We start from the raw sequence: 15,295 nt of genomic DNA on the forward strand, positions 1-15,295 counted from the left end.
CATACTACACTGGACCTTTCTGTTACATTCCTTTTCACAGAGAAAACCAACATTAGGGGAACTGAAGACCTTAGCCTTAATTGAACACCTGCCAAATACCAGGAGCAAGACACTACAAAAAGAAGAAAATCTACTACCTCAAGTTGTCCCAAGTATTTCAACCACTCAGTTGTTGAAATATACTTTATCCTGCCCATGGTTTGTTCTCCTGGCCTGTTTCAGCATCATCTTGACTTCCATGCATAGCGGTATACGTTATTTGGCTTGTAAGTCCACAATGAAGACTTACTCTTCACTTTGAGATCATTAATACGGTGCAAACATAGAAAGCCAGTTAGAAAAACACACTACTTCTGTAACAGAAGAGAGTCATTCATGACAAATATCTGTAAATGACAACTTCAAAGGAAATGCACGGAGAATTTCCTCTTAAAATATTTCTTAAGAACAGGGTTTTTCCTCCACTTTTGCTCCAGGCATGCTCTAGAGTAACAGGGAAGCCTTCTAATTTGCAAAGTAAACACAATCTGGCACACATCTATTTCCCCACATCCTTTCGGCCCCCAATTGTTGGTTTAGTGTAAGCAGGTTTTCTTCTCCCATGCCGTTTGCATAGAATCATAGAATTGTTAAGGTTGGAAAAGACCTTTAAGATCATCGAGTCCAACCGCTAACCTATCACTGCCAAGTCCACCACTAAACTATATCCTCAAGCACCATGTCTACCCTTCTTTTAAATACCTCCAGGGATGGAGACTCCCCCACCTCCCTGGGCAGCCTGTTCCACTGTTTGACAACCCTTTCGGTGAAGAAGTTTTTCCTAATATCCAACCTAAACTTCCCCTGGTGCAGCTTGAGGCCATTTCCTCTCGTCCTATGTATACTTATGTATATACTTGATATACCTACATACAGAGAGCATAGCTTACAATCATGTCACCTCAGAGGCACCATTTACTACTTTACTAAGCTAAATGCAAGAACATTTCTTATTCTCCTCCAGTGAAGTTATGAAAATGGAAGGCCTGTTGACTCAATAACTTTTCCTCTAGACTTGAATTAGGCTGACTTAATCTTTTCTTGGACATGGATAAACAGAACTATTTGCAGCATATATGAATATAGTACATTGTCCAATGACTTTAACGTTTCCTCCTGAAGAAACCTCCCTAGACACCTCCTGGGACAGCACTCACTTTCTTTTACAATCTTATGTCTTACAGACACTCTGATGAGCTAATATATAGATGTCTTTGAACTCCTGACTTCTTAGAATTTTTTGAATGAGCTCCCCAAATAAAGCTGAACTTTCTGGTTTTATACCCTTGTATATCACCTCATCTTTTGCACTGTTAAATATTTTGATTTTCATTTTTCTAACCTTCTGGTCTTCCTATACATAGAGCGATATCCTCTGTATAGCTGGCATCTCCTAAATGTGTAACATCAACAAACTTGATTATCACTGCACTAAACTCTAAGTTTTACCTCGCTCATAGAGAGTAATAATTCTGTATTTCATGGCCCTCAGGAGCCCTCCTTTGCCTGCCAGTTCAAAACCATTGGTCTTCACAAAGTAAAAGAGCAATTTCATAATTTGAACCAATCCTAGGTTGTTTTCAATAAGAATTTCATGTTCATTAAAAAGCAGACCCATTTTTCCTTCCCTTGTTTTTCCTCTTCATACGTCCCAACATTTTTTTTGTGTCTTTGAAAGGTTCTGCTCAGCTTCACCTTCTGGCAATTCTTGCTATTTCTTCCTGCTATTCTCTCCATTTCATGATTTATAAAGAAGAGTTTTCTTTGTTGGTCAGCTTTCTGGCTCCATAATATAATTTTTGAGTAGTTATTCATTCTTTTACGTCTGGAGCCACCACAGTTTCTCCCTTTAGCAGAGAATAGTGTTTCAGATAATTGCTTAAATTAAAATGCAGAGGGATTACTTAAATCCACTTGACTTCATTAGCTTCTGATTTTTGAAAGTCTTTTGAAACAAAACCTCTTCATGACAGACCTTTTCTGTTTATCTTAAATCACAATGTAGAAAATTTCTAAATCTGAAGTTGAATTCTGTTATTTCTATAAAACCATCACTGCTTACCAAAACCAGCTCCAAAATAGAAATTTATGATTTATACGTTCACACATGAATGGTAGGAGATATTTCACCAGGACATTGGTATCAAGACAGCTATAGCTGTGAAAATACTTAGTGACCATTCTTAATCCCCCTTTTCAAAACGTGATGGGGAAAATTTGCATTTTTTTTTTACTCTGGGAACATATGGGCTTCAATGGAAGCGAGATTCGACTAACATTTATAGCCTTAATTAGGATTAACATAAGCAGAAATTACTGCAAATCTTCCTTGAATGAGTCTGATAGTCTTGAACAGGGAAAGCAGAATTTAGGAGAATTTAGTTTATCGAGCTGCTACTAAAAAAATGCTGTTTTCTTACAAGTCCCCTTCCGCTTTCTCCAGAAGTCTCATCTCTTTTTTCTTTTGGTGGTGGGGAAGTTATTTGATACTGGAGGATCTGAGGATTTATTTTGAACTTTTGGCCATAAAGTTTGACAGATAGAGGTGTTTCTCTCTCACAGTAGCTCAGCGAGGCCACGTAAATTCCTACTACCTCAGTTCTGCCAGTTGCACAGTTGTACTATGGGGATTTATATCTTACCAATTCAATATTTTTTCTCCAAGACAGCACAATTGCACAACAATTCCCTTATAACTATATGGGGAAGTGATAATGCAATCTTTTGATTTCTGACACATTTTTTTAAAGTAGTATACAACAGACTGGAACTATAATTACCTTCACTGAATCTAGTAAACTCTTCGGAAAAAAACGTCTTAAACCAACATCTTTCCTGAAACAAAAACACACACGGCATTAATATAAAAAACATTACACAATATTATATCACTCTTTTTCAGGGTCACGTTTTGGGTTTGGTTTTGTTTTGTTCAGTTTATTAACTAGCACATGCAATATAGTAAATGATTTTCAGAGTAAGGTCCTGGACAACTTCAGAGTAACAAACACAGCACCATTAAATTCTAACCACAGCCACTCCACAGCAAATGCAGGATAGCAGCATCTTCAGTTTAAACTCAAAAGGTCATCGCATTTCCAACAGGCACCTGCTGTGGTAAGTGTATTATTTGAAACGCTGGCTTGGGCACAGAGAAGTCTGGAGAAGAAAAAGTGGTTTTTGTACATGTTTTAATATATTAAAGAATATTGAAAAAATATTCTTACAGAGTGTAGTCAGGTGAGATGGCAACAACATGAAAATGGCAAATTCTAATACACAACTATTAGAATTGAATAGAAGATACAACATAAAGGAAGCATGGACAAGTTGACCCTGAGCCAGCACCGTGCCCTTGGGGCCAAGGCCAACAGTATCCTGGGGTGCATTAAAATGAGTGTGGCCAGTAGGTCAAGGGAGGTTATCCTCCCCCTCTACTCTGCCCTAGTGAGGCCACATCTGGAGTGCTGAGTCCAGTTCCGGGCTCCCCAGTTTAAGAAGGACAGGGAACTCCTTGAGCAAGTCCAGCGGAGAGCTACCAAGATGATATGGGGACTGGAGCATCTCCCTCATGAGGAAAGGCTGAGACACTTGGGTTTATACAGCCTGGAGAACAGAAGGCTGAGGGGGGATCCCATCAACACCTATAAATACCTAAAGGGTGGGTGTCAGGATGATGGGACTAGGCTCTTTTCAATAGTGCCCAACGACAGGCCAAGGGGCAATGGGCACAAGTTGGAACACAGGAAGTTCCACCTAAACATGAGAAAACACTTCTTTCCTGTGTGGGTGCCAGAGCAGTGGCACAGGCTGCCCTGAGAGGCTGTGGAGTCCCTTCCCTGGAGACATTCAAACCCTGCCTGGATGCAGTCCTGTGCCCCCTGCTCTGGGTGTGCCTGCTCAAGCAGGGGGTTGGACAAGATGATCTCCAGAGGTCCCTTCCAACCCCTGCCATTCGATTCTGTGAAAGGACTTATCATATAATCTTAGCATGTTGACTACCGCTCCACTACTGTTCTACCCATTACAGCACTATAACTGAAGCTTTTGACATTTCTACGGTCACTTTTTCCTCATAGTAAGCATCCAACGTTAAAATTCCAGCTTTTTATTGCAAGCGATTTCAATTTTTGCATCTGTAAATCAAGGTCATACTCCTGCCTTGTGAGCTCAGATTTTGCAAACTGAATTACCTCAAGCTCACTTTCATACTTAGAGATAGGGTTGCAGCCCTAGTTTGAAACTCAGAGCCATAAGTATCAAGTATTTTTCTGGCTCAGATGTGCTTCACCTAGCTTATGTCTGACATGTGTCAGCCATGGCATGTTAGTGTGTCACTACAACTACACATCAGCTTCAGGAAAGATGCCTGAGAAGTTGCCAGAGATCTCTTAGTGCAGCAGGCGATCATTATACAAGCAGGTACATAAAAAGTTGCATGACTGTGAACTAGTTGTATAGTATTAGCAAAAAATTTGCATGAGAAAAAGGGAAAACTAAAAGAAAAATGTAAATTGGGAAAGGACTTATATCCTTGCCTCTCACAGGTGTTACTGACTTTTTTTCCTTTAAATTTAAGAGGTCACAACCTCTTTTAAATACACACCCTTATCTGCTTCTGAAATGAATATGAAAGAAAGCTTTCCATGACTGCATGCTTTGAACATAAACAGAAAAGCTGTTAGCAAGCCTGAGATATGCTGTATGTATTTACTGCTATCTAACGGCACAAGATGGAAAGCAATATTAAAATTAACACAAAACGCTTACTCAAAACAATAAAACAGGTTATTTTGTTAAAGCTCTCTAACGACAAGTACTATACAATTTCACAAAACATACTAAAAGCATCCTCAATTAAGAGGAGCAGAACATTGATGTGCAGCAGCGAACACTGGCATCTGTGCGATGACAGTAAGCTGAAAAATTATAAAACTTTCATAAATGTTAATTCCTCTGATGCATTTCTTCTCAAATGCAAATTATATGCGGTTTATCATCCCACACGGTTAAATAAATCTAACACACTATTACCATCTAAATAACATGCAAAGACATTTTGACAAGGAATATATTAGTTTAGCATTAAGCAGTTGAGAGAGAAATGGTGTTTTCAAAAATGAAGTACCCTCCATCACTACAGTATTACTCGTTTTAACAGTACTGCAGCACATGGCTGTGACAACCTGGTTCAATTCATTCCTAAAAAGAGTTGTAGAGTAGCCTTTTTGTACAGATCTGTGTGTAACAAATTCAGAATAAATTCTTATTCACAACTCTTAATAAAACTTGTTAATAAAGCACATCCTGTGTTTAACTGAGACAGCAAATTCATTTACTGAAGGAGAATTTAACATAAGCAGCATACAGATTTAATGCCATGCTCAATAACAAACTATGGGTACCTATAAATAAGAGAATAAGCATTGGCAATTGGAACATACCAAGTTTTAACACACCACCCTACAGACTCTTTCCCTCCCCTTGCAGGCTGCACTATGTGGGAGTAAAACGGCCAACCTGGGATACACACCAGCTCAGTCCTCCAGATTAAGAACTCAGACATCTGTTTTCTGATTGCCAGTAAGAGATAATTAGTAACGAGATCCTGGTTCATACAGTTCTACTACAGCTTTGTATTTAACCTCATCTACTCCATCCTAGTTGTGGGCTTAAATGTAAATTTATTTTTTTTTGATGTAGAAACTTCAATAGGATTAATAAAATACCAACTACAGATAGATGATAGTTTGTCATATAATGATAAGCAGCTTTAGGCAACATATATCTTTATTTCTATTTTTCATCTCAATTGAAGTTACAACAAAAAAGTAATGTTAGATTAACATAATAGACTTTTAACATGCTTCTTATGAAATTGTGGCTGCAGCTGTTCCTTCATATAGCTCCCATTTTTGTACTTGTAATTATCCCTGTTTTATGCTAACAGGCTTCACATTTATTATGAAAAAATTCTTCTTTCATCACATGAAGGCCCAACTACTGAAGGCTACTTAACAGTTTGATTCTATCTACTATTTCCCATCCAGATTTGCTCTTGTATGAAAATCTGATCAAAGACAAATATACATCAAATAGACAGCTGACAAAGACAGGCAAGAGGCAATCACACCACATGCAAAAAACTGCCATTTAAAAATTGCACTCAGCTGTTTAAGTGCCTCATGATGTACTAAAACGAGCAAACCCCCCCCAAACAAACAAAAGGCCTCACTTGAGAAATAAATATTACTTGTGTAGATAAACCTTTATAGGGTATTAAGGTGGCAAGATTGAGTAAGTACATTCTGGGGATCGCTGGCACGTTTTGCAGACTTTTACTAGCTTATAATTATCTATAGCCACGTTAAGGTGCTTTTACCCTTCATCTCTCCCAGCTAAATCCCATAAAAACCGCATTTTGCTCCTCAAAAAAAACCAAACACAACCACAACAAAACCCACAACAACCCCAAAACCAAATCAAAAACATCACCACCCTAAAAATAACCTTGAAGTGCACAATTCTACATGTCCAATTTTGCACGGCAGTAAGCTGTTAAATTTTGCATATCAGGGTTTTGCTTCACTGTCTTTCACAGCAACAGTTATTTCCTACCAAAACAGTTACTTCTTGTAAAAACACAGGCACTGAAAGAAGCAAGTCACTGTTCAACTGGAAGCAACCCCCTACCGAGTCCTCCAGGAACTCTCACCTGTTCCAATTATTAATTAATACTTTGTGCCATCTGTTATGACCCTTGTTTCTTTTGGCTCCTAGTTTCCAAAGTTGTTGACCTAATAACTAATGTTGTGGCTTATGAGTTGCTGACTTAAAAATACCTTTCTCAAGTTCTTGCTGGAACATACATAAACTGCAACCAGTGTAACTCATAAGTTCCCTTTTCCCAAAGAGGATGACATGAGATCTGAATTCCTCCAGGTCACAGTACTTTCAAATCTTCTTTAACATCACCTTTTAGCCTTGATCAACTCAGCTGGACTCAGCTTAGACCTTGATCAGCCAACTTGATCAAGGCCTATCAACCTTTCAGCCTATCTGCTCATCCTGTTCATCTTTATTAGGCCTTTCTCATTTTGTTATGTATTTCCTCAACCAGGATATTTCTACTAGTGGCTACCGACAGAAAGGACGAAGTCCTTAAAAAAAAAAGTTCAAATGAAAACAAAGCTTTAAAAATTCTGCACAGATAGAGGAGCACTACACTAATAAGCAGGCAATTCATTAAAGTTACCTTTACCTATTAAAATCATAACACATCCTCAAAAATCCTTGTGAATTTCTTCATTGTGACAAAAAAATCCTACCTTCCACCTCCAAATTCTTTAATTTCACACTGCTAAAAGTTAGCACGTGTTATTAAAAATAGGAGACTTCACTGCTACACCAATCTTTCATCCCAATTTTATGTTAAACTGTACAGCATCTTTTCACAGAGATATTCAGTAATGAAGAGCAGATCATTGGTTTATGTATGTATGAACATTGTTCCACTAAATTAATACAAACAAAACCAGTTTTCAACCCCTGAAGCTTCTAAAGGACTTGATCGTTTGGACTGAATCCATCTACTGTACAACAGGATTAAGTAACCAAAATACTTTCAGTATAAGGCTGCATCTTGGTGCTCTTAAAATTTGTGATATGTAGATAGATAATAAACTTGCTAACTGCAAGGTCAGAATTCAGGAAATCCACATACTGAGCAATCAGAAGAAAAAACAATACCGCAAACATTTGTAAGTAACTCAAACTTTACCACAGATGAGTCACAACTGAAGAATGCAACTATGCACAGAAAGCCATTTAGCAACAAAATCACCTTAGAATTAGACTTGATGAACCCATAAACATTAGCAAAATTGCAAAAAAAAATCACGAGCAGCCTCATGATCAAGTTCAAACAGCTTCAACCCTGTTTCCCTGGACCAGAGTTAAAGGTGCTCTTTCTACTTCTATACCTTGGTAGGTTTCATCATCCTTTGCTTATATTGAAGTACTCAAAGATCTCAACAAACTTGGTGGAATAAAAAAAAATTACAACAGAAACGTTCTGTGATTGAACTGAATATAATGTTCCTGATTAAGAAACAGTTCAAACCTCAAGCTAGAGCACAATACTTACTCTAACACTTCATAGTTGGACTTCTTTTCTAATGCATTGCCTCTCATCTCTCCGTAGGATCTCCTGAAGTCAGGAAAAATATTTGAAAGCAACAATTATTGGATGATCCAGCCTAAAACTACAACATCACTGTAGTCAAATCTTTCACAGACTTAACATTAGAAAACTTTGGCAGAATGAATTCAAATAGAAATATTAGTACTTTATTCTCCTACTTCAATAGATCAAGTTGTATTTTACAAAATAATTTCATCTATGGAACATTACACAGGACTACAGCAGTACTGCATTTTTAGAACCACTTTGAACCAGCTTAACTACAGTGCTACCAAAAGAAGTGATCTAACCTGCCCTTCAGCAGCTCCCTTCTACTTCCAACAGTATCTCCCTCCTTCATATCAGCACTCATGTCTGTGCGTGCAACAGGGAGAACCAGAGGAAGCAAGGAGTGATGAAAACTAACACTTTCAATTCAGACACGTTCACATTTAAAAAAAAGCCAAATTAATAAATGAATTACGAATGAGTAGCTGCTGTTGGGAGAGGGCTGGGATCATTGCTTTCACTGAGGAAGTGGACTAGTAATGTTATGGGAAGACGGTCTCAGTAGTCACCTACTAGTAATATCTCATGAAAATGCTCTGAAGAGCCCCAACATGAGCATCATGGAAAGCAGAACTCAACAATCATGGATTATCATACTCATTACATGTTTTGAAATACAGCACCAATAACTTTGTAAGTGTGTAAGGAGTCTGCAGTTACACTAAGAATTTTTGTTTCCTCTGGGGCTACTGGCAAGACTTACAGAAAGGACATCAAGTTCTCCTACGCTAACTAGGCAATTTCATAAGCCTAAATTTTGTTTTGCAAAGTACTGTTCAAAGGACACTTTCATTCTCTGCGAACAAGTTTACATTTGCCATTAATTTCTTATCAATTTTACTTCTCCCCTAGTCTCCTTGTGCAAGGCAACAGCATAACTAAAGCAAATGTTTCAGGCTGGAAACGCTCCATAAATTAGCAAAAACCAAAACATGCATTTCAAAAGCTGTGCTGGGAGCTCTCTCAAGGATCACTTAATCTGATAACTTTATCTTTATTTTCCAGCTGTCTATACAGTTGACAAGAACACCAAACACACCCAAAAGAGTCCTTAAGATTTAATCACTTGAAAATAGCACATTAAAAATTGACTAAATGCTGAGAGGAAAGGTAGTACAATTTATCTTTAATTACTCTTTAGCTGAAGGATTTATATATGCACAATGACAAGACTATTCGCTAAATAAGACCACAGATGCATTTTTTTAAGTATACTTTGCTGTACTCTACAGGCCTTTGAATTATTCAGACGAAGAATTCACCCAAAAGGCAGTATCAAGATGTAATTAAAATTTTAAAATTAATGCTAATTTAAAAATCACTAGAAATTGGTTACAATACAGTCTATTCAGTTTTTCTTCAAACTGCTGTGTAGCAACAGAGTCTTATGTTTATTTCAGCTATGCTGGTCAGAAATCAATGAACTATAAGCAGGTTCAAAATTAATGTATATATTCTGTCAGAAACATGTTGAATAATAAATGAAATTATCAGCTTACCGGATTTCAAGGCAACCTAGTTTCAAAGCAATTTCCTGGTCCACTTGATCTGCTATTTCTAACATATAGTCATTTTTCACCTACAGCAAAAGAAGTAGGTACGCATCACAGAAAGATCAGTTCAGTGCCCATACAGACTAAAATACTGCCCAAAGAACTACAGAATAAGTACATCTTAAGTTTAATTTTTTGGAATGACTACTTTCAGTGCATTAAGAGAAAAAAAAAAGGTTACGTCCATATTCTCCACAAACGAGCTGCGCTTTTGTAAGAAACCCATTTCAACTGCGATGAATTTGATTCAAAAAAATTTCCTTATCTACATTAATATTGCCTATGTTTTATTAAATATAATCAAAATCTTCACAGGAGGCTGAGCAGTTGGTCACAGCTGCATTCAAGATCTGTAAACGTATGCTGTATTCTTGAACCATCTTGGTCAATAGTTTTTGATTTTGTCGGTGCGTCTAATCATGCATATAGAAGACAAATGTCCATGCATTACAGTGAAAATAAAAATATCACTAAGCAAAAAGAGTAGTATGTGAAAATCATATTACATACTTACTTAAAATAATGTTTGAACTAGCAAGAAGAAGAAACAAGAGTAACTAGATGGTTACCATCTACAGTAGGAAATAAGACAGGCCAAGGAGTGTGCTCTGACCTTGAAGGCAAATGCTATGGCCAAGTGGCCATCCCTCCTGAAGAGGACAGTGGGCCAAAACAGCGTATGTCGACCACTGCTGCCATGCAACAAGCCCCAGCTGTGCTCGGGCGCAGGCTAGAGGAGTGGTAATGTGGCACGTGGTGCAAATACTGTGCCGCAGAGCATGTGAAATAGTCAACAAGATGGACTGTGGTGGGTCAAAGCTTCCTCATGTGACCTGGGCCTGTTTTATTTACTAACACCGATGCCTACTTTTTAGGTAATACTTTCACCACACCAAAGTAAGCAATTTATACAGTTATTAAAAAAAAAAAAAAAAAAGACGATACAAAAGAACAGAACTAGTGCCCAAGAACTTAGGTATGCAAATCCTGTCTTCTATGCAACAGGCATTTTTTACCAGTGACATTATCTCTACAGAAGTACAACTTTTAACTACTCACATTATCCTCTATTTTACACAATCATAAACTTGCCACTAAGATCCTAAAGCCTAAGATTCTAAAGTTGCAGAAAGTCCCGAAATATCAGAAAAATCCCTGACTCAAAATCACACATTATGGAAGAAATACACTTCACAAAATGTTTTTGAGTGATGACAAGTAACAAAAGCTATTGCTACAGCTACGAAATTCATAATTTAAAAGATAAGGAAATACAGCACCAGTTCCAACAGCTGGAGGCCCTCTCCAGTATCCTCCCTGTAACACATGAGCAGGCACCGCAGCATCCCCTCCCCATCAATATGACAGCTGACTACAAAGCAACAAATACCTGAGACCTTCCTAGTTCTGAAATGCATGAAAAATTTTGTTACTGAAAGATGTGAAAGAGCAAAATTGAGAAACTGTGAAAGAGTGAGAATATAAATTATTACAATAGCTGCAACATCAGGAGAAAGCTTCTTGCATTTGGACTCATCCAGGTACTCAACAAAACAAGAAGCTTTTTAACTCTTCTCAGTTCAACTCCTACAAATACTAATGAGAGAGACAGGAGAAGAAATAACTGTCCTTCACCACCATGTAGTTTTCAATTTGTATACACATATACACATACGGAAGCAGTCATCGTCTATCCCCATGGTAGTAATACACAAATTAAAATATGTAGAATTAATAATTGTCTGTCTTCATTATGCTTACAATTAAAACAAACTTCCTTATATGAAACAACATTCTATTTGGGTTTTTCTGGTAACATTTACAAAGATTTAGCTGATTAAAGGTTAAAAAAGAGCTGCCCTTCCCAACCCCCCACCCCCACCCCACAGACACCATAGATCTGGTAATTACAATGGCTCTAAGTGATAAAAACAGAGATATATGCATCTTCCAGGAAGTCACAATGTTTTTATTCTGTATTTTCATTCAAAACCATGAAGGTCCCTAACCGCAGAGTTCTGTGTTTTAACCAAGCAAACGGTCACTGCTCTACTAGATGAAATGTCTTCTAATTTATGAAATTTTTTAGCAACAACCATGTATAAATTAAACTGTCAGTTGTATGACCACACATTATGCATATCTACAGTACATGTTATCTATGTATTTATAAGATACAGCAGATACATTCCACTCATCTGAAAGACTTGACAAAGGCAGCATTGCAGAAATATTTTCTGCAGGGGGAATTTAAGGTCTAATTCTTCAGCATCAGGTGTAAAACACTGCCTCATGGTACAAAGGTACTGAAGAGTTCTCCCACCTGAATCACACAGGGAAGGAACCTCTGGAGGTCATATGCTCCAACCCCCTGGTTCAAGGAGGGCCACCTAAAGCCAGATGCCCAGGACTACGTCCAGATGGATTTTGAGTATCTGCAGGGATGGAGACTCCAACAACCTCCCTGGGCAATCTGTACGAGCGCTTGGTCACCCTCACAGTAAAAGAGTGTTTCCTGATGTTCAGAGGGAACCTCCAGCATTTCAGTTTGTGCCTACTGCCTCTGGTCCTGGCACCAGGCATCACTGAACAAAGCCTGGCTCCATCCTCCCTCCCCTCAGATATTTACAGACACTGGTAAGATCCCCCTTGAGCCTTCTCCAGGCTAAACAGTCCCACGTCTCAGCCTTTCCTCACAGAAGAGATACTCCAGGCCCTTCATCATCTTCGTGACCCTTCACTGGACTCTCTGCAGAAGCCTGATCTCTCTCGTGCTCAAAAGTCATTACAACACCTGGAGGCATTTTCACAAAATTTGGCAATCCAGAAGTTTGGGCATTTCTGACCAGCCTGTGCTGCTCAGTATCACCAAGTGCCAAAATAGGAAGAAGTTTCCCTGGAAAGGGCACTTCTGGCAACTGGACGAGAAATGCAGAGATTTTGAGAAGTATCTCTACTAGCGTCCGTTTACAACTACTCTTCATTTCACTGCAGAACCGCACCTGTTAGTATCGGTATAGCAGTCCTCTAAGAGAAAACCTTCTATAACCGAAGTTTTGTTTAACTTTAAATCAGAACTACTGTCTTGATGCCTCCATAAATGGCACAACGTAGTAACTTAAACAGAGGATTAGAGCTTCTATTCATCAGTAGCGATATGAAACCTGTCAGACCCAAGCACAGAGCATTTAAATCAGTAATGTAATTTCCAGGCCGCCATGTTATTTCCATAAAATACTTCTGCAGCACTGTCGTGGTTTAGTCGGCAGCTCAGCCCCACACAGTCGCTCGCTCACTCCCCCACCAGTAGATGGGGGAGAGAATCAGAAGGGTAACGCTCCTGGGTTGGCATAAGAACAGTTTAATAATTAAAATTAAAAGAAACAACAACAGAAATGCAATGTAAAGGAGAACAACGAGAGGCGCAAAGCCCCGGGGGAGGGGGGGGAAGGGAGGGGAGAGGGGGAACGAACTGCCGAAACGAACCGCACGCGCCACAGCCGCCCACTGACCCGACGCCGCGCCGCCTCCGCGCTGCCACTGCCCCCCCCCACATACTGGTCGTGGTGTCACATGGTATGGAATGAACCTGCCATTGGCCAGTCGGGGTCAGCCGCCTCCACCACGGCCCTGCCCCTCCCAGCCCCCCCTCGCCACGCGGCAGAGCGCGGGAAGCTGGAAAGGCAGCCGACCCCCACAGTGAGGAGAATTAACCTCTTCTCAGCCAAAACCAGCACAAGCACCCATAACAGCAAACAACGGAACAGTACTCTCTGTCTCCAGGTCTACACGGGGGGTATTTGAAAAGTAAGAAACAAACTGAAAATGCAAATTCTACGTGAGTTCAGTTCTTACATGGATGCCCGTATTCCAGAAATGTAGCAAGTTAAAAGGAAGCTATAATCAATTTACTTTTTGTTTTTATCATCCATACTGAGGTTTAATGAACGTGAATTGTACTTTACAATACAAGCTTTCATTTCATTCTCCTACCCTTTTTTCTGAGAATTCACCTTCATGTTTCATGTATAGCCAAGTTACTGTACCTAAAACACTAATACACCCGTTCACAAAATCCATTAGCTAGCCTGCCTTAGATCCACCCAAATCAAATATCCACTGGATAGTTCTCTTATATTTAATTAAACCTTTTTCTTTCAAAACTAGGCAATTCAGTTTTTTGAACCATTTCAAGAACTGCGTCACCAGGAAATTTCAGAGCTTTTATCCACCGATTGCTTGAGGCATTCAGACACCGAGAAGAACTGACTGTAGCAAAGTACTCTTTCCAATCCTGACATATAAAACTTCCTAGTGAAGAAACTATGCTAAATTGAGGCTACTGGTATATCATGATCCAATTTGTATTCATTTATTTTCACAGCGCATTGCCTTGTAGATCCCAGTACTGAAGTACTTCATTTGTTAAACTAAACAGCTTAAGAACATCTTCAGTTTCATGCAAACATATTTTAAAATGCTGCTAGCCTCAAGTAACTACTAATCCATAAATAAATAAGCAACATTACCCAAACATGTGAAGTTTGGAGCTTCTTTCCTCTTGCCCTCTGGCTTGTGAGCTTTCACAGATTCTGGTCATGTTTTCCCAGTTTGACTCTGCAACTACAGGCACCAGAACTTGACTATGAAAATTTTAAAAACCCTCCTGATCCCAACAATTTGGAAGAAAAAAAATGTATTGTGAAAATTCTCAGCTTATTTGCAAGACAAAAGTGAGACATTTTCACCATAATGCTGCCAGCAGACAGTTGCCTACTTGACTGCATAATTTTGTTAGTGAGACAAGCAGAAAAAATGGGGTTCTTCGGCACATCCCAGACCAGAGGAGATGAATAAACACAGATATTTCAAAAAGGTGGAGTAAATTACATATATTCTTTCCAGCTCCAGCTACATATATTCAGCCAACAGAGACTCTGCCTTCCTGATTTATTGTGTGTGTGTGGTGTGTCAGGAGTTGTTTCTGACGCTCCTTGGTACAGTAACATGGAGTTTTAAGTATTTCAAATTCACTGCATTATTCAACCTGAAGAGTGGGATAAAAATGCCTTTACCTGCCTAAGAAATGAGATGGACAACATAGAAAAAACACCCTCCTTCAGTATCCACAAGTGACTAACAGCAGTGTTCATAAAATCAGGCATGACACCCTCCCTCAAAATTAATAGCTGCACTTTATGATAATCAAGCACTGCATACACATTATATACACCTATTTATTTTTGAGTTTAAACTTTGGAAGGTATACAAAGAGATTCAGGAGGCCTATGGCCATAATCTTGTTGTCTAATTAAATTCAGCAGTGTCCTTGTACGGATTGCAGAGGTAATAAGTTGATAGAAGGAATTAATTTTATCTTGCTTTTTTCAGAAACTTGTCTGTGCATTATTCTTTAAATTTCAGCAAGTCGGTGGGTGGGGGGAGAAGCAGA

The 15,295-nt window shown here is 38.8% G+C and overlaps 1 protein-coding gene across 8 annotated transcripts in view; it reads right to left on the reverse strand.

Annotated features, from left to right (window-relative positions):
• PTK2 (protein tyrosine kinase 2) overlaps window positions 1-15,295 on the reverse strand; it is a 233,548-nt gene that overhangs the window by 94,464 nt on the left and 123,789 nt on the right. For all 8 annotated transcript variants that reach the window (XR_012659326.1, XM_075085912.1, XM_075085909.1 and 5 more), the window contains 3 exons: window positions 9,790-9,869; window positions 8,186-8,248; window positions 2,820-2,874 (listed from right to left, as the gene is read on the reverse strand). Coding sequence is in view for 7 of the 8 variants with exons in the window: in XM_075085912.1 (XP_074942013.1) it covers window positions 2,820-2,874; window positions 8,186-8,248; window positions 9,790-9,869 (198 nt within the window). In the remaining variant the exon portion in view is untranslated. The remainder of the gene's footprint in view (window positions 1-2,819; window positions 2,875-8,185; window positions 8,249-9,789; window positions 9,870-15,295) is intronic.

The sequence above is a fragment of the Phalacrocorax aristotelis genome, chromosome 2, assembly GCF_949628215.1.
Source record: "Phalacrocorax aristotelis chromosome 2, bGulAri2.1, whole genome shotgun sequence".
NCBI classification, from domain to species: domain Eukaryota; kingdom Metazoa; phylum Chordata; class Aves; order Suliformes; family Phalacrocoracidae; genus Phalacrocorax; species Phalacrocorax aristotelis.